This window comes from Sinocyclocheilus anshuiensis, unplaced genomic scaffold (genome assembly GCF_001515605.1).
Source record: "Sinocyclocheilus anshuiensis isolate Anshui unplaced genomic scaffold, SAMN03320099.WGS_v1.1 scaffold1036, whole genome shotgun sequence".
Classification (NCBI taxonomy): Eukaryota; Metazoa; Chordata; class Actinopteri; order Cypriniformes; family Cyprinidae; genus Sinocyclocheilus; species Sinocyclocheilus anshuiensis.
The window spans coordinates 1,624,957-1,651,848 of NW_015550226.1; the positions used below are offsets into that span (position 1 = coordinate 1,624,957).

Here is a 26,892-nt window from a genome sequence, read left to right on the forward strand (position 1 = left end):
CTCCCTCAGCTACAGATTTACTGCTAGCCACTCCAGCATTATAGGCCTTACATCAACTTGATGACTTCTCAAACATAGCGTTTTGGGATGTTCTAGGATTTTCTACTAAATTATACATCATTCATATTATGTGATCATATTGCGCCTTCTCTTAGATGACAAGTTTCCACAATCTGTCCCTCTTAAAATTAAACATAAAATTAAAATTAAGATAACAAATTATGATAGTATATGGTTTACATATTTTTAGGGATGCATGATATTGGATTTTGCTGATATCCGATATGCCGATATTTTTTTAACTAATTTTGGCCGATAGCAGATGCCGATACCTATATATTTCCCTTTGTTTGGAAACAACACCAAGTCTCTCTCCTGTGCAGAAATGATAATCAAATTATTTTTTTCATTTTGGTTAGTTTTTAAACAAGAACTTATTTGTTATAACAATAATAATAAAAAAGCAATAATTAAGTTATTTTATAATGACAGTACACTGAAGCTTTGAAAATAACTATAAATAAACTATATATCAATTGCTGCATTTTTATCAGATAGATGCAATAATAACTAACATTTCATTTTAAGATTTAACATTTGTAGATGGTCTAAAGCAAAAAAAAAATTAAAATTCTGTAAATATTTTAGAGCTCATAATTTGTTTAAAAAATATACCATATTACACATTAATGAATAAATGAGTATATATAATTTTTTTTAATTTTCAAATCTCATGTTTGTGATTTTTTTTTATTCATGTAAGCTATAGCTTCTGAACCTTAAATCAAAACACACTCATGATTTTATGACCAATTACTGCTTTATTTAATCAGACGCACAGTCTAAATGTTATTTGTGTATTTTACTTTTAATTTAATTAGAAGTAGGCCAACAGCGCCCCCTGTAGATTAAAACTCCTGCTGCGCTGCACGTGCTATTACTGTTCACTCTATCATACACTGAACGCGTCATTCTGTACCTGTCAGTGTTGTGGACTTGTGTTTCCTTGTTTTACCCCTGTCTTAGTTTCTGTTTTCCTTTTTTGGTCATGTTTCCTGTTTCTGTCCTCATTGTGTTAATTTGTATCCAGCTGTGTCTGATTAATTATCTAATTTGCCCCTAGCATTTAAACCCTGTGTTAAATGTCATCCCAGTGTTCCTGTGTTTGTAAACCTTTGCTTGTTGGATTAAAATCTAAATCGAATAATTCTCCTGCGTCACAGATTAAATGCAGCGATCCAAAACAGTCAATCTAATCGTTATTCAGACAAAACTTTGCTTCAAGAATGAGCCACACTGCTGACTCGATCTAATCGCTAGCACACCCTGAGCACATGTGAGCTAATGTATTCCTCTTATCGGCAATACATATCGGCATGATTTTTCATATCGGCCCGATGCCGATATTTACATTTAAAGCCATTATCGGCCAATTCCTATATCGGTCCGACAATATCGTGCATCCCTACATATCATGTACATGCATTCAGAAATGTGAAATATAAGATTTTAGGAAATATTGTACATTTAGACAATGACTCAGATTCATATTCAGATTTAGTAGGCTACTGTGGTGTCTGCAAGGGATTTTTCTAGTATTAAACTGCAAGTATAATTTCAGCCTTATACTTGCTATCTTATTATCTTACTCTTATTTTGTTTTTGAAAAACTGATAATTTTTAAGAAATATATTAGATTTTTAAATTGGAGAAATTCTGAGTTTACATTTTACATACTAGATTGTTGCTACTGACAGTGAAGGTTTTGGTATATTTGCATTTTTAATTCTGTCTATTTCTTAAATAGATAAGTAAATAAATAAATGAAACCTCAGCACGCGAAGTACCCTCAGCAGCACTTTTGATGGTTCTTCTGAATGCCTGTGGGCGAGTTGGAGACATTACTTCAACTGTTGGCTCATTGAAGAGAAAATGAACTGCTGTGAACTGATCGACCCTCGACAGCATTTGGCTGTGTGTTTAAAGTGAGTTGGTTTACATCCTATAATGGGCTAATGTGTGTGATTATTGCTTTATTTACAGAGTTATGTGAAGCTTCATCTGAGATGCTTTGCCAGTAGAGTGCAACAAAAAGGTTTTAAAGTCACATACATTTTCCACACCACAGTGAACGATAACATATAAACCTTTCTAGTCAGGCCTAGACCTCTGATGTTGTTCAGTTAATGTATATAGGGTACAACAGGCCTTAAGGCAAAACTGAAGGGAAATGTGGAGTTCACTCTTCACATAGCGTATGATTGCAGAAAAAAAGAACATTGATGCAGCAACATGATTTGTGGTGAAAAATAAATCATCATCAAACTATATACTGTATGTATGAGGTGCTTTTACCCCACACTCCACGAGCAAAAGGCTCGTCATAATATCAGAAAAAGGTATTGTATTGATACAAATACTTCAGCTGAAGTATTATGTTTTAGTATTATGTTATTAATTCAGCTTTATTGTCATTATCAAGTAAAAGACAATTAAATGCAGTTTTGCATAATATTTAAGTTAATACTTGATCAAAACAAACTTCAGCAAAGTTTATTATTTTCTTTTTATTTTGATAAAAAAAAATATTTTTTGTTCAATAAATACATTGTCATAAAATATTTCATTTAAAAAAATCAGAAAGAAAAGTAAAATAGTCTGTAAAAAAAAAAAAGAAAGCTTATTACTCTACTTGGGGAACCCATGATATTTTTTAATGGATTTCTAATAATTTTATATATGTCAATAAATGGAAAATTCCAGCTATGTATTATCGTGCTGTTTTTAAGCCAGTACAATATTCTTTACATATTCTTTAGTCATTGGAAAGCTTGCCTTAAATCTGAAAACCATTAACAAGTCTCAAATTATATTTGCTAATTTTATCTATTTTTATTTGCTACATAAATTAACATTTTAAAAATCATTACATATAAAACAAAATCAGTGCAGAATCAACTTTCCGCTGCTGCCAACAATCGTGTCAAGGATCAGCAAATTTTTTTGTTTTGTTTTTGTGCCATCTTGTGGGTTGGAGGAGAATAAAATCAAATGCGCCCGTTGTTTTGTACTTCTGTAGAAACCAGTGTAATTTTAACATTGTTTTTTTAAAACAAAAAAAAAAAACATTTAATTGCAGAATTGGAGACCACCCACAATCTTCACAACAATCAAAGTATACAGTCCACATGACGGGGGTTGCTGACATCTACGGAATATCGGTTTCAGCTGTGATGTTGCCGAATTGTACGCGGAATTGCTTTTCATCAAGATAAACCTATGAGTAAATATTTTGAAGCGGGAGAACCAGCTTTCCTTGGAAATCTGTAATGGAGTTGCTCCTGCTGGGAGTAGGTGCTTGTCTCCATTGTTGTGTCAGGAAGCACATACATACCTTACAAATGCAATGGTCTATTGTAAGCACACGGCGCCGAAATGCTCATGGTAGATTAGATAACCCAGGGCTCTCTCACAACAACACTCGGGCCATGAGGGGAGGCAATGACATTACGGCTGTGGCAGAAATACAGATGACTTCCCATTTAACACTCCATTGAGCTCCAGGTTATTCCAAGTCCTGACTGAAGCCGAGATGCTGGAAGTACTTTTCAGCAGTTTTTTTCATCACATTCCCCCCGCCTCCCCCTCATGGGACGCCGAATCCATTTGCTCACAATAAAGAGCAGGAGGGTATTTTGTTGGGTCTCTATAGGACAATACCAATGTGTGTGTAAAGTAAAGTGTGTTTGGGAGGTTGAGAGCAAGCGAGCGAGCGGAAGGAGACAGAGAGAGATGAAAAGAGGGGCAGAGAGATGATAAAAGCCCAGGAAAGTTGCTACAACAGGAGACAGTAGCAGTCTGAGATGCTGCACTCTGGCCTGTTTGCCAAACAAAGAGCCGGCAGACTCAATTAAAGGGCAGATTTCCCTCTGGATGAAGGGCGATGTGAAATTATCCCTGCCTGTTAAACCTGTCACTTCATTTCACTCTAATTATTACCTCTGATCCCCAGGAACATTTAGCTAATTGTTTTTCTCTCTTCTCCTTCATTATGTTTAATGTGACATCAAGAAGCTGCTTTATGGCTTAAGCCCTGGGGTCCTTTCCATAGCGAGAGAAAAATAGATTTTCTGTCCCTAAACTGATATTACTGTGACAATGTCGTTCTGTTTATTTCTTTATTTAGTTTATTCATTATATGTGATTTTGCGATCCACTGGAACTGACGTGCTAGTGTTGAAATGTCAAAAGTTGTGTCCATCTTGTCTGTTTGAATATTACATGTTGTATTATATAGTCGTTTAACCCATGATGCTGCATTTAATTTGAAATGTGTTAACATGAGCAGCTCTGACATACTGTATGTAGAAAAAGATTATTAAAGAAATGGTTCACCCATCAAAAAGAACATTTGCTGAAAACTGAGTCGCCCTCAGGCCATCCAAGATGTAGATGAGTTTGTTTCTTCATCATAACAGATTTGGAGAAATGTAGCATTACATCACTTGCTGACCAGGGGATCCTCTGCAGTGAATGGGTGCCGTCAGAATGAAAGTCCAAACAGCTGATAAAAACATCACAATAATCCACAAGTAATCCACACCACTCCAGTCCATCAATCAATGTCTTCTGAAGTGAAAAGTTCATTAAGATGTTTGTAACTTCAAACTGTTACTTCCGGTTATTATGAGTCCTCCATCCATACTATTGCTTAAAATGCCTTAATGATGGATTTGTTTTTTTACAAACATGCAGCTTTTCATTTCACAATATGTTAATTGATGGACTGAAGTGGTGTGGACTCTCATTCTGACGGCACCCATTCAACTGCAGAGGATCCACTGGTGAGCAAGTGATGTACTGTAATGCTACATTTCCCCAAATCTGTGTCTATGAAGAAATAAATTAATCTACATCTTGGATGGCCTGAAGGTGAGTAAAATTTCAGAAAATGTATTTACTTTTTGGGTGTGATCTATTGCTTTAACTAGAAAAGGCAGGTTTTGAGGACAACATTTCAATGTTGGCTTGTCTCAGAGTTTGAAGTCTATGCTTGCTTCATGTATGCTGTGTACTTTATATTTATACTCTTAAAAATAGAACAGATGGATAAATGTGAGAAAGTATTTGAATATTTTCTTGTAAGTGCTCTTCAAAAATGATGTATTTAATCAAGTATACTTTGATGAAATACAACGCTACTTTTGGATGGCCATCAGAGGAGAAAGATGCCTTTTGTCTCCACATTGGTAGTTATAGCAACTTGTGTCAGAAAAGGCTGAAAGCCAGTGCAGAGTTTGGTGGATGGAGTTAGAATCATAACGGAGTTAGCCAAGTTTATCCAATAAATTGGGCTTTGTCAAGCCAATAAACACAAACTGGTCTCAAGATGCATAGAACTCTGCTGCCAGAAAAGCTGCCTGCTTTGTTTTGTTGGCAAAATATACTTCCTTAACTAATTGGAAGTATTTTGTGACACTTTGACAGAAGCATATACATTGAAATCAAAGTATGAATGAATAAAGGTTAGGTAATAACTTGAAACTGGAGGTGTAATTAGTTGTTGATTTGCAGACTGTGATTACAAAGTGAAGAGAGAATGAGCAGTGCTGATGCTGAAGACTAAGAAGCTAGACAGAAGGGATGAGTTCCCTTTCAGTCGGTCACTCCCGACGTCACGTCGGCTGACCGACGAAATTGGGATCTCGCTTAGAGAGACCAATCCACTTCGAGTGTAAACTAAACGAGCCAATGCACATTGGCATGCGATTATTGCATCCAGCTGCTGCTGATCACAGCGTGAGTATAAGTAGGCAGCAGATGCAACGCATATTCAGCTTTTCGCTTCGGAGCCGAGCGGTTCGATCGTTCTGCTCCTGACCTCTACAAGAGTGAAGACTACAAGTCAAGCACGCTCTTGGTGGGCTCTCGTGTTGGCGGTACGGCGCTTCAGCGGCGGTTGTTTCCCGTGTCGAGTGGGTTGCACACAGCAGGCTGCACTACCCCTGTGTGTGTTGCAACCCCGTAGAAGGGAGGTCGTTGGGGAAGCATGACCTGGTCAAATCGAGAAGGTTAAATCCTCCACGGCCCCCCCTCCACGGCCCCCCTCCTTGGGACCTGACTCTGGTGCTCACGGCACTACAGCAGGGCCCGTTTGAGCCTCTGCAGGTGGTTAATATTTATATGGATCTCTATATTTTCTGACCAGGGAAGCATGACACACAGGAATTGCATAATTTTGAAAAAAATAAGTTGGCAGTATGAAAATTAAAACTGCTAAATTGCCTTGAGCGATTACTAAACAAACTGCAAAAAGTATTTGAAATGTGAATAAAAATTCAGCATTTGTGAGTACATGAGTTAGTGTTACTCACCAGATTTTATGAATTCTAACAATGATTGTTCATGAGAATGTGATATGGCTTAGTGCGATTGTCAAAATGCAAAGTCTGCAATTTAATAATGTACATTTACACTATTGGTCAAAAGTTTGGAATCATTACGATTTTCTAATGTTTTTGAACGTTGCTTACCAATGCTGTATTTGTTGTTTGATCAAAAAACACCAATGTTGTGAAATATTATTAAATTTATAATAACCAGTGTTTTCCATATATAAGCCTGGTAAAATGTGACCCGCCCAGGAAGATACATTTTGAATTCCACTTTACAAATTTACGTATTTTCTGACCTCGATTGGATGTAAATTGCATTAATCTGATGCACGCGTCGTATCCAATGCAGCAAAATAATTTATAATATCAACCAGCATAGTGTCACAATTCACTCGGAGCACGGAACGAGGAGACACAGAGATAGCTTCAAACCACAGTCTTTTAATAATCCAAACACAAGGGGTACATAGGAGACACAGGAACACATGGAATGACGTTCAGAACCGACAAACACTGACTGAAAGGACTAGGGCTTTTAAACACAGGATAATTGGGGGAAGAACTAGACACACCTGGAATCAAATTAACACAATCTACGGGAGACAGAAACTGGGTCACAGGGAGCAAAAACACAGACAGGTTCATAACCCTGACACATAGATACCATTATAATATATTAATTGTTTTATGATTTAATATTTGTCAAATAAATGAAACATGATGAAACATTCATTTTAGTTACAATTGTTATAGATTACTTCTAGAGATTGCAGTGATACATGACGGTGAAAAATGATTGAATGAATAATACTTAAAGTAGGTTAAGATGAATTTTAAAATTGTGCCCCCTAAAAGCACAAGTGGCCCTACGGGAGACAGAAACTGGGTCACAGGGAGCAAAAACACAGACAGGTTCATAACCCTGACACATAGATACCATTATAATATATTAATTGTTTTATGATTTAATGGTTAAAGGTTAATGGTTTGTAATGTTTGTAATGCTCTTTGTTGTGGAAACCATTAAAATGTTCTGTGATGGATTTATTGTTGATTTGTTTTTTTCAGCAGACATAAGCCTATATCAGTTATACAGTGGCGTTGTGGCTGCTGTGTGTCATGAATTTTAAAATTGTGCCCCCTAAAAGCACAAGTGGCCCCTGTCTGCCCCAATGTTACTGTGGTCTAGAACCGCCCCTGCTTTAGCCCCGTTGTACCCTATATTTCTTCTTTTTTAAATAACTTCAATCTATCTTCTGTCACAAAATCCTTCAGAAATCCTTCTAATATGCGGCATTGCATTATTTCTGTCTGCGTGCTGTCCTCACATAGTTGTAAAGAATATCTCAGTTTATTCCTTCCTTATCTCATCACTCATATGATTGGAACACAACCCAGACTTTGGAGAATCCTATAAATACAAGGTTAAAACGTTCCCAGAGCAACATTTTTGATTGGTTCGGACTGTATGTATTATTATTCCTATATATCTGCATGCGTAATCAGCTGGGCTTTAGGTTGATTTGCAGTGCGCTGTTCCCGGCTGTGAATGAGGTAATTAATATGCGGCTGTAGGGAGGTGATTTGTGACCCTGTGCTGGTGTGTGAGTGGAGGTGAGTGTTGAACATGTGTCTGGGTCCGTCAGGCTAAGCGTGCGTGTTTGAGAGAGCGGTGGGCAGATCAGCGCTGCCGTGGCAGAGTGAGCTTGAGTGGATCTCTGCTCTCATTTCCCCCGTGGCTCAGCGGGTCGAGATCTGTGCGCTAGAGGATGTATGTGTTTGTCTGTCAAAGCACCCTTCACCAAAATCTATCTATCTATCTATCTATCTATCTATCTATCTATCTATCTATCTGTTGTCCATCCATCCAGCCAGCCAACAGTTCATTGCATTAAACTATAAGAAATTATAAGCATTTTGTACTGAAGTTAATTAGTCCAACTGGGGCTGTTTATGGCTGCCGAGCATCCATTAATATGGAATTTAACTGACATATGGTCACAGATATATGTTTATGGCTATTTTACAACTGCTTTAAATGCGGCTCATCCAGTCAGATTTCAGAGCCAGAGCTATCCATTTTTCCATTTATTTCCCCAGTCTTTTGTTTATCTCTCTTAGTAATTCAATCGTCAATTCTCAGCTCTCACTCACAGCCCACTCTGTACAGGAGCCTCTCATTTCTGTACGATGCACTGATGCTCTGTTCCCATTATTCCAACACTCCATCACTCTCCATCACTCATGTGCAGCAGTCATCTTCAGGGGTCATTTCCCTACATCGTTTCCCACACAAGAGATGGGATACGCAGAAAGCATATCGTCATTACAAGCGAAAAGCCGACCGTAATAATGATACATTTTACACAGTCAATTTCCCTCTCCATCGAGCCTGTTCTCATGACAACATTTTAAGATCTTAATGGCGAGGTGCGGCCCATCTCTCCCATATATTCATGCTCTTAATGCCCTCGGTGCGGTTCTACGTTTGAAAAACTCCAAATAACTCGGGATCGAAGACAGACTGCGATGCTCGCCGAGGCTGGGTGGAGTCAGAAGGCTGCGGAGGCAGGAGAGCCGAGGGAGAAATTACGAGGAGCACACTGATAGCAGTGAAAGAAACAAACCTAAAGTCCCATCTGGAATATAGCCCCAGGCAGGATCACAAAAACAAACAACAGCCTGCAGGCAGGCCTTTCTGATTCCATGTGCACAAGCACTCACCCGTCCATATTGTTTCAGATTTTTTTTCATCTTTAGATGTATGCTTTCAGGTTATCTAGGTCGATAGCATGAAAAAAAGTACAATTAAATCCATTAAATGGAAGTTGCAGACAACTGTATTGTTGTATTGGCTGTTGAATTAGAATAAAACGTAGTGAAGGACAGGATTTTATCCATCAGATTTTTCCTAAAAAGCGGCAGTATAATGTAACGTAAGGCTACATCACTTTTTTTGTTGTTGTTGTTTTTTGTTTTGTTTGTGTGACTTTATAGCCAAACAAACTAGATAAACACACTTTATCTATAACACCCTTTCTTTATATATAAAGCAGTGTCTGCTTGTTTTTAGTGATTTGACTTATTCTTTTTTTTTACCTGACATATATTAAAATATTAATGCAGTTAAACAAAATATTTATTTAAACGTTCCAGTTCAGGATTGTTTTCTAGATTTCTTTATTGACATTTATTGTAAATTGAATACTTTTGTAAATGTTATATTTTATATATTAATATTAAATACATTTATTTTGCTTCAGTATACACTGTAAAAAGTAGTAACCTGCAATTGTTACCTTAAAGAGCTTTTTTTCCCTTCTTCTTCTTTTCAGTGTAGTTAGCAAATTTTGGTAACGCTTTAGTTAGGGAACAATTATCACTATGAACTGGTTGCTTATAATCATGCGCATTACTAGCATATTAGCTGTTTATTAGCACATATTAATGCCTTATTCTGCATGACAATATTCTAGATCCCTTAATCCTACATTATACCTAAACTCAACAACTACCTTAATAACTGTTAATAAAAAAATTAAGAGTTTATTGAGGCAAAAGTCATAGTTAATAGTTAGTTAATAATGAGATTTGGTCCCTAAACTTAAGTGTGTTATTGTTATTTCACTACTTCGAAACAATTCATAAAGTACACGCTATTCATAAAGTAGGTTTTTCAACACTGACCATAATGCCATTACTCAGTATGGCCCAAGCAAATACAGTTTATGCAAGTTTCCAATAGACTTCTCTGAAATCCCTTAATCCATTGAGTCCCTCCATACCCATCTGGATGATTGACAGGTGGGTGAGACTTGTTTAGTTAGGGCAGGAGCTGTCAACCTTCAGTCCCACTACACTGATCCACCAGCATATCACACTCGATAGCAGCCCACCCCTCCTCAAGCGATTTTATGATTCATTTAGCTCAATGAAGGCTGTTTATTCATCAATAATGGAGTCTCCATAATTTGGTCTTGAGGCTGAGAACACAATGGATTCAAGAGATTTTGAATAGATGGAGGAACTAAGGCCCAAACGATTTTACGCAGGCTGGATTTGACGCATCATTGTGTTCTGAAATGTGTCAGCATTGTCGCGAAGGGCGCTACAGAGGATATTCGTGTGCAATATCTTCTTCCACAGTCACGTTTTCTCTTACTATTGTCATGGCAGAGCAACTGAATTATTTCTGGGTAGCACTTTAGTTTAGGGACCGATTCTCACTATTAACTAGTTGCTTATTAGCATGCATATTACTAGCATGTTGGCTGTTTATTAATACCTATAAAACAAATATGAATGGCCTATTCTGCATGACCATATTCTAGATCCCATACCTAAACTTAACTACTACCTTACTAACTAATAACAAGCAGCAAATTAGTTGTTTATTGAAGCAGAAGTCATAGTTCATAGTTAGTCAATAGTGAGAATTGGTTCCCCAAACTAAAATGTGACCTATTTCATCTTCACCTCTTTAGTAAATGCAATGCACACTCCTCAACCTTTGGCATGCTCGCTACCTGAATAATAGCACATCTGGTGTAACGGCACTGGCATTTCATAGAAAACACATTAAAGCCATGTGATTTGCTGTTTGCTATGTCAGCAATATATTAGTCCTATGGACTAATGTGCAACAATGGATTGCTCACAATAAGAGTGTGTATTAAAGTAAATAGTAATTGCATACTTGTGTAGAGTATGTTTCTGATATATTTCAGACAGAATGCCAGAAATCTGCTCTGGTTAAGCCCAGACACTTTAAATGTATTAAAATCATATTTTGCCCATGACTGACTGCAACTGGGACAAGAGTGACTGATGGACTGCAATGAAGGATAGTTCGATCTGACTAGCCGTGCTTATGGACTATTAAATCAACGCTCAGGAATAGGTAAGCATGACTTTCCAGGTGTTACATCAGAAAATGGAATGGAGTTAGTTGATATGGAGAGAATAAGCAAGCTTGTGTGCGTTGGGTGGTTGGGGGATATGTCAGGATGGTTTACTCGCCATTAAGACAAGTACATAAAGAGTCTGAAATTTGGCCCCAACGCAACAATAGCCAACCATGAGAAGAAAGGGCTTCGGGGGCCAGCATCACATCATGTTTCATACATACAAACACACACACACACACACACACACACACAAAAAGCCTGAAATACATGATAACCCTGCTGACACGTGTCATCATGTGCTGTCTTAATGTGACTCTGCTCAGCTTAGTAATTAATTTAATGCAGGGCATACATGACACATCCCACTGAGCCTGAGGTCTTCTTCTTTTTTTATTGTTTTTACTCTGTTTTACTCTGCCTTATACTGTGTCTTAATTTGATCATTTGAAAAGCATTTAAAAATAAAAGGTAATTCAACATAAAATGAATGAATGAATGACTACATACACAGACAAACAAACAAATAATTTGAGAATAATATACTGTATATACGTTTTATATATAAATTTGTACTGTGGAAATTGCTTTCCAGTGATTTGTTCTACGTCAAAGCATTTTTTTTTTCCAACCATAAAAAACAGCTCATTTATGTAAAATGTTTCAATTTAGTTTATTACTTGTACAATTACATTGAACTCTCAATCTAAACAATTAGATGTGTTATCCAGAAAATCAAATCAAGTACAAATATAGTGATAAGTAATGCTCAAAAATATAATGCACAGATAATACGCTGTCCCAATACATTTTAGAATATTTAATTATACACCTATCTACTGTATATTTTGTTTTGGAGTCATTAGATATTAATTTAGATTTTTTTTTGTTGTTGTTCAAAAACATTTCATATGAACAACACATTAAGCAACATTTACAGTACCTCTGATTTCTGACAGCTTGTCTGCCTGCAAAGGAATTAAACCCATTAATAGATAAACCTAGTGCACAATATCATGAAATATATCAAATGTTATAACAGATAAAATTACTATTCACCACATCATTCCCACATTCTAAATATCTGGGGCATTTTTGTCATATCCAGTTGCATTTTTAATCCAAGCCCTGGTTAATTTGGACCCTGATTAACGCTGAGAATTACAAACACATCAAGGTTATTATCATAAAAAGTTTAGTTTCCAATGCTGGAAGGTCTGATTTAATTAATCTTCAAAGCTGTCAGCATATTCTTTCAGAAAACAACAGTTTAAAACTTCAAGGGTAAACTAAAATTTATAGACCAAAAAAATTATAATAAATAAATACAAGTAGGCACTGCTTATCTATGACAACACCACAACAATAAAACAAAAAGCTGCAAAGTGTTTACTTCAAATAATGGTAGAGCTGAATACAGAACTGATATTACATTCTAGTGTAGTTGATTGAATTTATTTGAGTATACTTTAAATATTTAATGCCATGAACCTTACAAACATTGGCAAATCAGTAGCCATTGCTCTCTGTGAAGGCCGTGTGAGGGTCCAGTTCATTCTGCTGAATCATAAACTCCCAGAGTGATGGTACTTACTGTATAGTTTACTGCTAAATGCAATGGCATTTTACTGCTGTCACAGTTCACTGACAGCAGAAACTAAAGTGTGCTGTGGCTTTGACCAATAAAACTTTTGTTATGGAGAATCTCAATGGATTATGGGATTTTGGAGAGCTTTTAATGTGTAATGTTAGTGTTGTTTTAAGAACGATGCAGTGGGCACACTCTTTTAAGGGTTGCACTTTATTTTACAGTACGTGTACGTGCATGTACTTACAGTGTACCTACCTAAGAAATTTCTGATAACACCTAGTAACTACATGGGGTAGGGTTAGGTTTAGGGGTAGGTTCAGGGTTAGTACCTAGTTATTGTACTTACTATAATAAGTAGTATGTACATGAGGAACAGGATTGTAAAATAAAGTGCTACCCTTTTAAGAAGTGTAGTTTTTATCATATGCAGATGGAACAATTTGTGGTGTTATGTTATATAGAATGAAAACTAAAACAATACTAAAACGTAATCATTTCCCACTAAATAAATAAATACACACTGAAACAAAAACCTTTGAAAAACAAAATAAAAACATTTACAAATTATAACAATATCAAAAATTAAAATTAAAACCTTTTTTTCCCAAATATATAACAGCTGCACACACAAACTGCTTTAAACTGTCGTTGTTTTCAGTTTGTGAAACCCCAACCATTTGTGAGCTGTTCACAGATAGACACATCATACTAATAATACATTACTGAGATAATAACTTGACATTTCATTAACAAACAAGTCAGTTAATTACACAGCAATCTGCACACAAAGCTGCCCGCAATATGATGCTGCAGCACTCATCCTGATATACATGCTTCATACTGGCAGCTTAAGCTTGCTCATGTAAAAATAAAGAAATAAATCAAATAAAATGGAATATTCATGGTCTAGAGGCCCAAAGGTCGTCTTATGCACTGTTAATGTTTGCAGCATTGGTCATAACACACATGATGTATTTGGCCTGTGGCTGGCATAGCCATTTGCCAATATTCACACACAAAGAGTATACACATTTGTGGCTGTGAAATATTTCTCACACTAGCCTTGGGAGTCATGTATACTATACTGACTCAAATACAGGAACTATATTCTTGATTTTGAGCATCACGTGTGCAGTGAAGGCTGTTTAGACTGAGCTCAGTGACTGACAACACCATCGATGCAGTATGTGCAGGACACACCGTTTGAGATGACCTTTCACTCATTCTGTAGGAGTGTTCAATGCATTTATCTAGTGTAAATATCAGTTTAAAGAAAATGTAAGGAACTTTCCAACTTAGGGAACATTTAAACAACACCCCTATTAACCAAAAACTGAAAACCTTTTATGCATTTTGGCTGTTCATTTACATGGGGGTCGTTTGTTTTGGGGGTGTCCTAAAAATGCAAATGTTTGCAAATGGCTTTCAAGGTGCAGGTTTTTGAAAATTGCACCGTTATTGTTTCTGTGTAAACTACAAAAACACAAATTCGTGAAAATGGTACACAGTCACAATAATGTTTAATGATGTTTAAGTCACAATGTTGTTTTGTTTTTTTTTTTACTTTCCATGTATCAAAGCATCCTGCAGGAAAAAAAAATAAAATCACAGTTATCACAAAAATATTAAGCATCACATCCATTTTCAACATTAATAATAAGAAGAAATGTTTCTTGAACAAATCAGCATATTACAATGATTTCTGAAGGATCGTGTGACACTGAAGAGTAATGCTGAAAATCCTCTGCTGAAAAGCTTTGCATCACAGGAATAAATTACATTTTAAATTATATTAAAAAAGAAACAGTTATTTTAAATTGTGTTCAAAAATATAGTAAAAACAGTAATATTGTGAAATATTTTAAGTAAATAAATGCAGGCTTGGTGAGCATAAGAGACTTTTGAAAACGTAAAAATAACAAAATAAAAATCTTGCAAACCCCATCCTTTTGGAGGGTAATACATCTAATTCTAACAAAATATACCTTTGAAGTATTCACATTTAAAATTTTAGTTGTCCTTGTAATGCAATGTCATCTGATTTTTTTTTTTTTTTTTTTGCTTTTATTTTTTTATTAATTTGTTCTTAATTTTAGCATTGCAAATTCTTTAAAATATAGGCACAATGAGCTGCCTATGACATGTGGAATATTATGAGAGAACAGATATGTACATTATATAAACGCCGCTCTCTATCTGGGTTCTCCTAACATGGTCTGTAGGGATGTGTTCATGGCTCTATCACAGCTGATGTTTATCTTTCATATCTTGATGAAATGCACCAGGTTAATCCCATGTGCTGAATGTCATATTTCTGACAGTTCAAGCTTAGACGTGTCACTTGAGAAGTGCTTCCTGTGTCAATACTAAGTGATTTTGGCAGATAATAGCATGATCTCTCAAAGGTTTCAGATTGACATAAATATGTTAGCTTCATGGACAGGTTCGAGCTGTTCTGACCTGTTATAAATTCAGTGTTCAATGTCATGTTCAAACAAATTATTCACCTTTTTACCCATAAGAGATATTCAAAACCTTTCAAAAAAATAAATAAATAAATATAAATATTAAATCGTACCAGTCTTATAGTGTATGCTCGTGCTTGTCTAATAGCTGACAAAATTAACCTTTGAAAAGTTATTTCTGTTATGCAATATCATTTGAACTCCTTGAACCTCTAAAAAGAAATGCCTGATGTTTTACATTTTTCTTTTATTTCACTTTCTTTTGAAATAAAAAAAAGCCATGAAAATATTAATAAGTGCATGTCGTGATCAGCTACAAGCTCTTTCTATTTATGTTGTTCCAAAACCAACAAGAACATATGATGCTTTGCAAATTGAAGTCAATCCATGTGCAAAAACACAAATTATTTTTGCAAGCAACTGTTATGCATGTCAAAACTTTAATTGAAATCTAAATTATGCAAAGTTTTGCATGAATTATTTACATAAAAGCTTTTCCATGTTTGAACTGTCAAATTGTCATATTGAGTAAAGTAGAAAGTAAAGTATTAGATTTATTAAAAAAAATAATAATTATAAAAAAAGATTAAAGCTCTGCTTTAATAGCACAATCTATGACCACAGGTTCACGTTTTTATCCAGAGCCTCGATCAGTGATATACGGAAACCTCCCTGCCAGACCTCCACATTTTAACAATTCATAAAAGTGTTGAAAGCAATCTGAGCCGAGAAGATTACATCTTTCAGCACAAGGCAGGGGAGGACGTGTGAACGAGGTGCAAAAAGAAAATACATCTGAGGTAACGCTCACATCGGCTTACACAGGGGAAAAGCAGCTCTTAAAGCGTTTAGCTTTGATTTCATTCAGGAGTGACATAATTGATTTTAATGAGATGTTTATAGAGTGAAGTGGTTGTATTGCTCAATCATTTGCCTGTCTGCCTGTTGGGCTCAGCTACAGAAATGTACGGCATTCTCCATCCTCCACAGTTATCTGCCTCAATCTCTCTTTCTTGCTTTGTTTACCCTCTCTATGTTCCTAAATGTCAGTACAACGGCATTGGTTAGCAGGCAACTTTATTGCAAACACAATGCATGATTTAAGAATGACAGTCTAACACATACAACTCTAATAAGACATAAAAAACATCACTGAAAATTTGCATGTCTTGCTTTTTTTTAATGCTACTTTTATTTGTAGTTTATTTTTAGTTGAAGTTGATATAAAATGTTATTTTCTCCATTCTCTGTATATGTGGAATATTCATTGCATCAAGTCTAGAAAAAAATTCCATCTAACGGTCCCTCAAAAAAAAAAACAATTTGGAATAGGATTTACTTTGAAACAGATTGCACAATTAATTACAAAGAAATAGCAAGCAACATAGAATAAACATGACATTTTTAAAGTAGAAAGATTGAAATGGTGTTTTCTAGAGCCCGACCGATATATCATTTTGCCGATATTATCGGCCGATATGAGCCTGTCGCAGATATATCGGTATCGGCGAATATGCCGCCGATATGAACATTTTTTTCATATAACATATAACGCAGATTAAATGCTTCTGAATGGTGTAATTACTAAGTTTTTCCAGCAGAGCGCACTCCATTGTTTGCTACTGGCGACGCAGGTCAGTGTAGTGTAGAGATGTGCGGATGAACTCAAACTTCACCCGAGTCCGCTGCTTCAAATTATCCGCCCGCCACCCACCCACACCTATATTTGATCGTCACATTACAATGATTCTAATTCTTAGTTTTGCATGATGATATGATGCATGCATGGTTCATTTTTAACAGCAGATTCAGTGACGTTAGAGACTAGAGCTGATCTGTGCATCATGGCACGCGTCTGCTGCGCATTAAAGACTGTGTTACGGCCACCGGAGCTGATCGAGGCCACTCAGTCAATGCTGGTGTTTATACCGGCCGCGGCCTAAAACTCATGCTTATCACATCGGTCACATCACATCGCGCGGCACGACAAAATATTGTATTTTGTATTTTGTCACGCCGCTCACATCCGGTGTGTAATAGAACCCATTATAATCAGTGATGTTGTCTACACTGGATGCAGTAAACTGATGCCGCGTTCTATTTATGACGTGCTGACACAAAGTTCAAATGATTTTCAACGGTCGCATTGTCGCATCCTGTTGCGGCGCAGACACGGTGTCAGCATAGTTTGTCAGTACAGCCAGTAACGTAGCAGATTGAAAAGTTAGTATCTTTCTGCAGTCCAATAGACGGCAGTGCGGTGGTGTCTTGAGTCTGTTGAATGGGGATTTAACGCTACGTTGTCACCTAGTTGGAGAGACTCAATGCTAAGTAAATAAACAACAATGTCCCCGTCATTTACTCTCACAATGAGCTTATCATATTCATTTGCTACATTAATAGGGCCCTATGATTTCTGCGATGCAGAAAACATGGACGGAATCGCGGAATCCAGTCATAAAAACGGAATTTACTGTATAACGTGGAATTTCATGGAATTTCTTATTTTTTATAAATAAATAAAAAACAGGTCAGAACATATATATATAGACTGTGTCTGTGAATATTAAACTGAAAAAAGACTTATTTAAATACGAATGTTCTGCATGTTCATTTGATTACCAGAAAATACACAACACAGAATTTGTGAAAATATTATTAATTATTATCATTTATTAATTTTATGTCTTTACATTTGGAAAAGCTGTGCTTCCTGCATAAACCTGCCCCTGTTGGTTTGGCAGTAGCTTGCTTGCCCTACACAGTTACCTTGTTTAATTTCTTAATTCGAGTTATATATATTTTGTTCTAATTGTGTTATTTAAGTTATTTATAATAAGTGAAGTGAAGTTTACTGTTAAGTGCACTGATGTCAGACTCATTTTGAATAATAAAGTTTATTGTTAAATTGTTAAATACCCTGCCTCCACTACACATAGGCCTATGTTTGTCACATCATTATAAGTGTTTGATCACCACATTTAGTTATGATCTAGTTGATTTGATCTAGTATGATTTAGTTATGAGTTATCATTGCAAAAAATGTGTTTATGTATGTACAGTATATTCTGTTTATGTAGGCTGTATACTGTGTTTTATACAGTACCAGTCAAAAGTTTGGACATACTTCCCATTTGGGAAGTGTGTCCAAACCTTTGACTATACTGTACTATAATATAGCCTACACATAAAGAATATCGTCCGATATATCGATATCGGTCTTTTTTTACTCCCTAATATCGGTATCAGCATTGGCCCCCAAAAAACCCATATCGGTCAGGCTCTAGTGTTTTCTTGTAAAAATAACTCCAGTAATCTTTGTTTATTTACAACTTTATTTTTCTTTATTTATCACTGATCACGATTAATCGATTTTACAGTCCTACTGGAAATACAAAACCTATTCTCATCTTAAATGAAAGTGCAAATTGCGGTCTATATAATGTATGCCATACATTGGGGGAAAAAAAAACAAAACTATAATTGATTCAATATTAAGTTTATAGAGTCAATAAAGAAATATAGCTTTGAAAAGTATTTGACTCTCTATTTGATTGTCATCCTTGGAGCACAAATGGCCTCCGTTGTCTTTTCTTAGAAATGTGTTTCTTAGCCATCATAGACAAAGATTGTCCTTACACAGAACAAAGAGCAGAGTAATTGGAATTTCATTGTCAAGTCTTTTCATTATCGATTTATGGCTTAGTTGTGCCTAATGCAGATATATACAGTCGTTAAGATGGAAGCTACCATGTTTTACAAGTCTTTACCAGTTTCTCATCTTTAGTTTACATTTATGGGCTGGCTTCTGTGCTTTGGTATAGAGTAAGCCAGGCCGACAGATCCATAAAGCTTTGATGAAAATCTGAAGAAAACAAAGCATGCCTCCCAGGAGAGATCGCAAGCACCCTGAGCTTTGATTTTTCTCCGCTGCTCCATCACACAAAGCTGCACTAATACACACACACACACACACACACACACACACACACACACACACACAGGTGGGTAATAGGAGCATTCATTTAGTATTCAGGTGGAGGCCCTGTCGTCTGTTTGTCTGATGTTATTACTTATTTATTATTCACAATGCATAAGCCGGGCTCATTGACGTATACGGTGCCTCGCTGGTGGGCCGGGTGACTAAGGATAATGTGTATTCTCCGCAGATAGGTGGCAGGGCCCCAACTTCGGCTGTCCCCTTTTAATGGCCCAGCCAGATGCCAAAAAGAGGGGGATGGGGCCAATCGGACATGTGAATTCATGGCACGTCTGTTCCTGACAATGCCTCATCCCGTGTCTCATCTCCCTCCAAGACCAGTGGCTGCCACTTTGTGCTCCCTTCGCATCCTGATTGATTGACAGGCGTGGAATGGCGGACAAGTGATTATGAAGCCGATCTGTGTGTTAGTGTAGGACGAGGTAGGAGGGTGATTGACAGCTTTGTGGTGGTGCGAAACAGCCACTAGTCAAACTTTCCACACACACACACACACACACACACACACACACACCACCCTCTAGTCATTTTGACCAGCAGCTGGTGACTGAAGCCCTGGGCCCAAAGCGTGCCGTTCGCCTCCCGTGGCATCTTCACACCCATTTGCTTCCATCATCAACACTCACTCATGGACAGATTATTAATATCTATCATCAGGGAAGTGCATGGCTCATTCTATAATCGGGAGTACATATCACATCAATTAAACTATATTTGTTCTCTATTATATGATTGTTGGTTTCACTTTATGTTTCTTCTAGTTGCCAAGCTTTAAACACCATTTCGATATTCCAAGGGAAATTAGGATTTCCTTGCGGAATTTGTCAACTGTGTAACGGTATGCCACTACACACTCTGATTAAGTGCTACACTTGAAGTAACACATGTATTTAAAGGAATAGCTCACCCAAAAATGTGATACCCAATAAATTCTGTAATTTATTCACCCTCATGTTGTTCCAAAAGCACAGAACTTTTGTATATCTTAGCTTTTATTATACACATATAAACAGATAAATAAATAGTTTACCATTAACATAGTTGACTGGACACATTAATTATTGCACACATTGTTACCTCATGTACACACAAACAGAATAATCTGACAGAAGATTAAATTACAAACAAAAAAAAACACTCAATTAATTGTCACAATTAAAAAAAAAAATTAAGTCATTATTTTGAACTCGAGACCTATTTACTTCAAAAACAGATACTGCAAAAACTGCATTTTAAGGGATATCAGGGCAATTTCAAGCAAACTGAAAAATAGGATTTATAAAATATTTGTGTGAGATTATAATATGCTTTCCTCTAATGGAAAGGGAAGAAAATTGTTAGATTATTAATTATGATCAGTGGACATGAAATGTAGGTATCCTATAGTAATTAGGGCAGTCAATAGACTTGACGAATTAATCACATTTAATAACGTCATATATCCATAAATCTTGTCCGAAATACTTACTGGTGGCCCACTTTGAAAGTTAACATGACAGACTGGCTCTGTTTCAAACCCTAGTGAGCTTCCTCTCTGTCTCATGCTTGCATAACTGCTATTTACTCTGAGACCATACCATTACTGACTCAGAATGCTGCAGCCAGAACGTCAGTGTGTTATACAAATAACACTCCTCACACAAATCATGCAGGTGACTCTAATGATTCCAGCAGAATTTGATGTTAGCATGTTGTTAATAACACAATATTAGTTTTCAGGATAAATAACCGGTATATCATAGACAATTATGAATGAAACGAATGAAGTTGTTTTATTGTTTGATGCCTGACCAATGAAATTTGCAGCACTACAGATATTTATTGTACAAGTTCCCAAATTCAAATGTACAAGCTCTCGAGTTTTGCTACACTTTCAACTTCATAGATGGGTCTTTAATTCTTGGCCTTCTTGCAGCGCGTCTTTAATTTTCAGCTATGATGATTTGTTTTGCTGCAAACATACAAATAGGCTTGCGTGAAGTTGCAGTATTATTAGGCAGAGCCATCTTTAGCCACAACCTTGCGGCAGACAATCAGAGACAAAAGCTGGAAAATGACAGGTTTGGCTATGATTTATTTGACAGGATAGCAATTTCTGAAGCCCCCTCAGGCATGATTTCCATACCGGCCCAGTCTGGGAGGTGTTGTGATTGCTTCTCAATCATCCAAGGCAAACACTAATTAGATTTTATTTTGGTCTGTGGAATGAGAGGTCTCCGGTATGGAGGGCTGTCAGCTTGTGTGGCAGTCGGCTGAAGGCTACTCTGACACTTTCTCATTCTCTGTGATTGGTCGTTGAGTTGAATATACAGCAATCACAGCTCATGACACTGGAGTTGAACCTGTTTTTGAGGCTTGATTAATTACCGTCGGAGAGCCTCAGGTGCACTGCTGATGGCCGATTGACCTGTGAATGTGTGTGTTTCCAGACAGATGCTGCCCTGATGTATGACGCGGTACATGTGGTGGCCGTGGCCGTCCAGCAGTCTCCTCAAATCACTGTCAGCTCGCTTCAGTGTAATCGCCACAAGCCCTGGCGCTTCGGAAACCGCTTCATGGCACTCATCAAAGAGGTACTGCACATCACACTGCTCACTAAGAGTGATTTGCACATAGTGTTGTTTATCTGAAGACTGGAGTAATGATGCTGAAAATTCATCAAAAATGCACAATTGCCATCACAGGAATACATAACATTTCAAAAATATATTAAACTAGAAATCAGTTATTTTAACTGTAATAATATTTACTTTTTTCTGTATTTTTTATTAAATAAATGAAGCCCTGGTGAGCATAAAAGACTTCTTTCAAAAACGTCTTATCAGCCCCAGATTTTGAAAAGTAGTGTACATGTAAAGTGTAACAAGGACACTTTACTTTAAGAGTCCTTGCATGTAATCATGCATAATTTACTGTTATTTCTTTAGAAAGCACATGTAACAATACATAAGGGCACTGTGAAATAAAGTGTTGCCAAAAATTGTTACCCAGATGCTGTGTTACGGACATACAGCACATTACCACAATCTGACATACTTTACTGAGAATGTACATCAGAAATCCACCACTACAATCCAGTCACCACAATCGACTCTATTAAATGCTGAAAATGTATTCATTTTCACAGTGTGTCTGAATCTATAATGTTTTCTGCATTGATTAATACAATAATGCTGCCATCATCAATAGAACATGTGAACAAACATTCTTTTAAATAAACTTTCAGCAGGCGGTAATAACGTTAATTGCACCAGGCAAATGGCTTTATGCATAAAGTGGTTTATCTATAATAAAAAAGAAAGAAGGCATGTTTGTCTTCATTGGAATACATTGTGAAAGCGCTGCAGTTTGCCCTTGCGCGTACGTTCACGAGTGTCTGTTTGCTTGTTTCTGACCTGGAATACCACTCGGCGAGAACACTGCTGCAGAAGACAGCAAATTTATCTTAATCTCTGGAAATGAATCTTCTCCGTGCTATTTTCAGGAAAACTAGGACGGCTAATCTGAACTCTCCTGTCATTCTGCTGCCTATATTTAGTCTGACTAAAAAGGCCGCCTTTATTTGCTGTGCGTGATATCTTAAGCAGCCAGCTAAGACCAAAGGCAAAACGAGGGAGATATAAATACATAAAAGCAAGGTGGTCTGCTCTTCGTAAGCCAGCAAATAAATTGACTCAAATCTCTGCTTGTGATGACCCTGCCCCAGACCCCCTCGCCCTCCTTTGGATCTTCTCAGTGTAGACTACAAGTAGAGCCCGGGGCTGAAGAAAGGCTGGGAAAGCTGTGCTGAAACAAATGTATTTTCACTGTTTGGCCAGAAAGGAAGAATTCATCCGATGTCTCAGGTTGGTTATAATGAATATTTTTCTTACACCTCCAGGCCCACTGGGACGGTTTGACCGGACGGATAAATTTCAACAGGACCAATGGCCTGAGGACAGATTTCGATCTGGATGTGATCAGCCTGAAGGAAGAGGGGCTAGAGAAGGTGCTGGATTCCTCTGCTTTCACATGTCCTTAGTTATGTACCTGCTGTCCTTCATAAGGACACACACACACTCACCCAGACACTTACTAACAGACAATAACCCCCCCCACACACACACACATACGGAGAGCCTCTAAGCAAACCGTGACCTCCCGGTTCTCTTCCACATGTGTCTGCACCTTCATGAATAATTTATCCCGTTAATAATAAGGCCCTCAGTAGCACTTTAGCCTTATGAAGACTGAATTAAACAGGTGATTTGCAATTACAAACCACAGGCCATGCGTTTTCTGAAGTGCTTTGTTTTCTGATCGCTGAACGTGCGTGAACGTCTGCACTTTGTCATCTTGTTTTGAGTTGTCAGTTCTCAAGAGGGTCCTCTGAAGTAAATGAGAAGGGAGGAATGAGATCGCAGTTCTCTGGTCCGCTGAAGCAATTCTCATTTACTCTCTCTCTTTTCCATCTCTTGTGCATGATAACATGGTCTTCACATCACTTCCTTTAAGCCTCTGCATAGATAATGTGTCCCAATGATTAAAGAACCCACAGAACATTCACTGAAACTGTTATAGATTCTATGGCCATGGAAGAGAAAGTGCTCTTTATTGCATTATTGTAGTATTCATCCTCTTTTTGTATCATCCCTTAGCTTAATGAAAATATGAAGTGGTTTTTTTTTTGTTTTTTTTGCAGATTGGGACATGGGATCCTGCTAGTGGTTTGAACATGACGGAAAACCAGAAGGGAAAGGCAGCCAATGTGTCGGATTCTCTCTCCAACAGATCGCTGGTGGTGTCCACTATACTGGTAAATAAAAATGTATTATTTTCATTATTTTTACGCACTTTATTTAGCCTATTTTGCATGCATAATATTTTAGTGATTGCATATGGAAATAATTTTCTTTATCAGTATTTTTGTCTGATTTTACCATAAACAATCATTAAAAACATCTTTAAAAAAATCAAATCAAACCTGAAAAAAAACAAAAAAAAACACAATAAATAAATAAATAAATAAATAAATATTACATTTATTTATTTAACTTTAATTAGGTAAATAAAATAAAATAAAATAATAAAAACCTTTTTTTTTCAACGAAATGGATCCTGCATTTGTAGCATTGTACTGTACATAGCACTATTCACTGCTATGTTCCTGTTTTTCATGTGTTGCTACTATTTACCTCGTACATTTTAAATTATGTGGAATAGCATTTTTAAAACAGTATTCTGATATACTGACATTAGTCTTAAAAACATCAGACCTTGAAAAATCTGTTCACATATCATTGCTCCCTTCGCCCTCTTTTCTAAAACTTCTCTGATATTTGAAGCCAAAGGCAGCTCACTCGTGTCAGATTACACTATCATCGTCCCTGAGTGACGGAACACTCTGGGTCTGTGGTTTAAGGCTGTTCCAACCATTCCGGTCTCTCACCACCAATCAGGATAGCAGCTTTGTTCCTGTCATCTTTTCAGATGGCATGCCTACTGATGAAATACACTGAGAAAACTCCCAATTGTATAAGTGCACTTTTCTTTGAAGGAGCTCACTTTTCTCATTTAAGTATCACTTCTGTGAGTGAGGTGCTTTTCTCTTACAAAAAGTTAATTCAAGTGTGCTATTAGTGCACTTTTAAACTAATATTAAAAGAGTACACATTCAGTCTACTTTTCTTATACTAATCAGAAATATACTTTAGATATAACATTATTATTCTTTATTATGCTTGGCTTTTATTTGTACTTAAAGTTTGATCGATATATAATTAAGTGTAATTAAGTATTCCACTCTAAGTATATTTGGCTTATACTAACAAATATACAGAAATGAACGAATATACAGAACAAATATACAGAAATGTCTAAGTATTTGGGTGTATTTATTTATTTAAAAACAAACAGTGTAGTACTTCAGCATGTGTTTTACTTACTGTCCTGAAAATAAATGGATAGTATGGACTATGGACTAGAAATGTTACAGTTTATGATAACAAGACATCTTTGTGATGGAATAGCTTCCCTTACAAAAAAAAATAAAAATGAAGGTTGCATACTTCAAGTTGTTTTTTAACTTAAATGTACGTAAAGTTGAAGTATATTTTATGTAGCAAGTCTACTAATATAAGTGCACTAGTAGTATACTCGCACGTGTACTATCCTCTTAAGACCTGGCAAAACATTTTAGGAAAAAAAAAAAAAAAGTATTTTTTCATGTCATTACATTGTTTAGAGCATTAAAAAAAAAAAAAATGATATTTCATTCATAAGTTATGCTACGTCCTTGGTAGAGGACATCAGGACTTTTAAAAAAAGTAAAAACACATGAATAAACATGCATAGGCAAAAACAATTGATTTTTTTTTTAAATCACCAATACATTTTTAGTTTTCAGGACTTTTTTTTTTTTTACCAAACTTTGTATAAAGATAATTCTCAACTATGTTATAACAGAATGATCTGATATACCCATTTTCTTTATGCAAAATGTGTGTAAAATGGCCATAAACAGGTTTTCTCATTATATATAATGTATCTATAAACTAAATCTATTTTGCATATAAATGTATTTTTGGGGCAACATATAATGAAAAAAATAAGTATAATAATGGGATTAATAATTGACAAGATTTTCATAATAATATATCATATTTCATAGGAATATTGAAATATAATTTATTTCCCTATTCATTTGTTGTGTCTCCCAAAATGCGTAATAAACATAAATGATAATTACAAAATATTATCATATTTCCATAAGCGTGTCACTACATTAATATCAGACATTTTTGAAGACCAAGGAGAGGGAGTGGTCATGGTGAAACATCCAAACATTTAGTATCTCTGAAAAGCCCTGAATGTGCTCTGTACAGGCCATCCAGACTTAAAACGGTGGCATGTATAGTCTCAGAGAAATTCACTCAATTATAATGTCCTCATATGAGGATGCAGGGTCTCAGGAGGCTATTTCAGTACGCCTTTAGAGTAAACTGGCCCACTTTTTAGTTTATGGAAGTATATTTTTAAATGAGCTTTAAGTGTAAATGTGTAAAGTAGTAGATGAAGACTACTTGATGAAAAAAACACTCTCAGTAAACTAGTTGAATAATTTTATACTGCGAGTGCTTGAAAGATTTCTCCTAGCAAACCTAACATTTAATACTTATCATTTACTATAAAAAAAAAATAAAAAAAAAGATAAAAAGCACAAAAAAATGGATATGTTCAATGCCTCACAGCAAGAAGTTTCCTTTATGTGACAAATTCCTTCCTTAGAGATAAAGGAGCTTTACAGTTTATAGTGTATGGATAGTGTAGCTCAGATCATTTATTTTTGGGAGTTAATTTTAATAGCAGAATTTGGTATTTTGGTATTTTTGAGCACATATTGAGACTTTGTTTGCGTATTCTATACTGGGAGCTTTTTTCCCAGGAGAAATATATAGTATCTGTTTACTATCTTTGCTGTTGTTGATTAAATCTTATTGTGGTCAAGGACTTGAAATATTGAAGGGATCTTTTTTTTTTTTTTTTTTTTTTTTTTGTT

General features: G+C 36.2%; 1 protein-coding gene and 1 long non-coding RNA gene across 2 annotated transcripts in view; both read left to right on the forward strand.

Moving 5' to 3' along the window:
- The window catches only part of LOC107661010 (uncharacterized), a 22,601-nt gene extending 11,864 nt beyond the window's left edge, over positions 1-10,737 (forward strand). Inside the window, exons 2-4 of the long non-coding RNA XR_001631067.1 lie at positions 3,742-3,744; positions 5,853-5,859; positions 10,727-10,737. This is a non-coding gene — a long non-coding RNA (uncharacterized LOC107661010). The remainder of the gene's footprint in view (positions 1-3,741; positions 3,745-5,852; positions 5,860-10,726) is intronic.
- The window catches only part of grik2 (glutamate receptor, ionotropic, kainate 2), a 112,727-nt gene that overhangs the window by 19,987 nt on the left and 65,848 nt on the right, over positions 1-26,892 (forward strand). Inside the window, exons 3-5 of the mRNA XM_016450454.1 lie at positions 21,785-21,928; positions 23,236-23,343; positions 24,037-24,150. Coding sequence (XP_016305940.1) covers positions 21,785-21,928; positions 23,236-23,343; positions 24,037-24,150 — 366 coding nt within the window. The remainder of the gene's footprint in view (positions 1-21,784; positions 21,929-23,235; positions 23,344-24,036; positions 24,151-26,892) is intronic.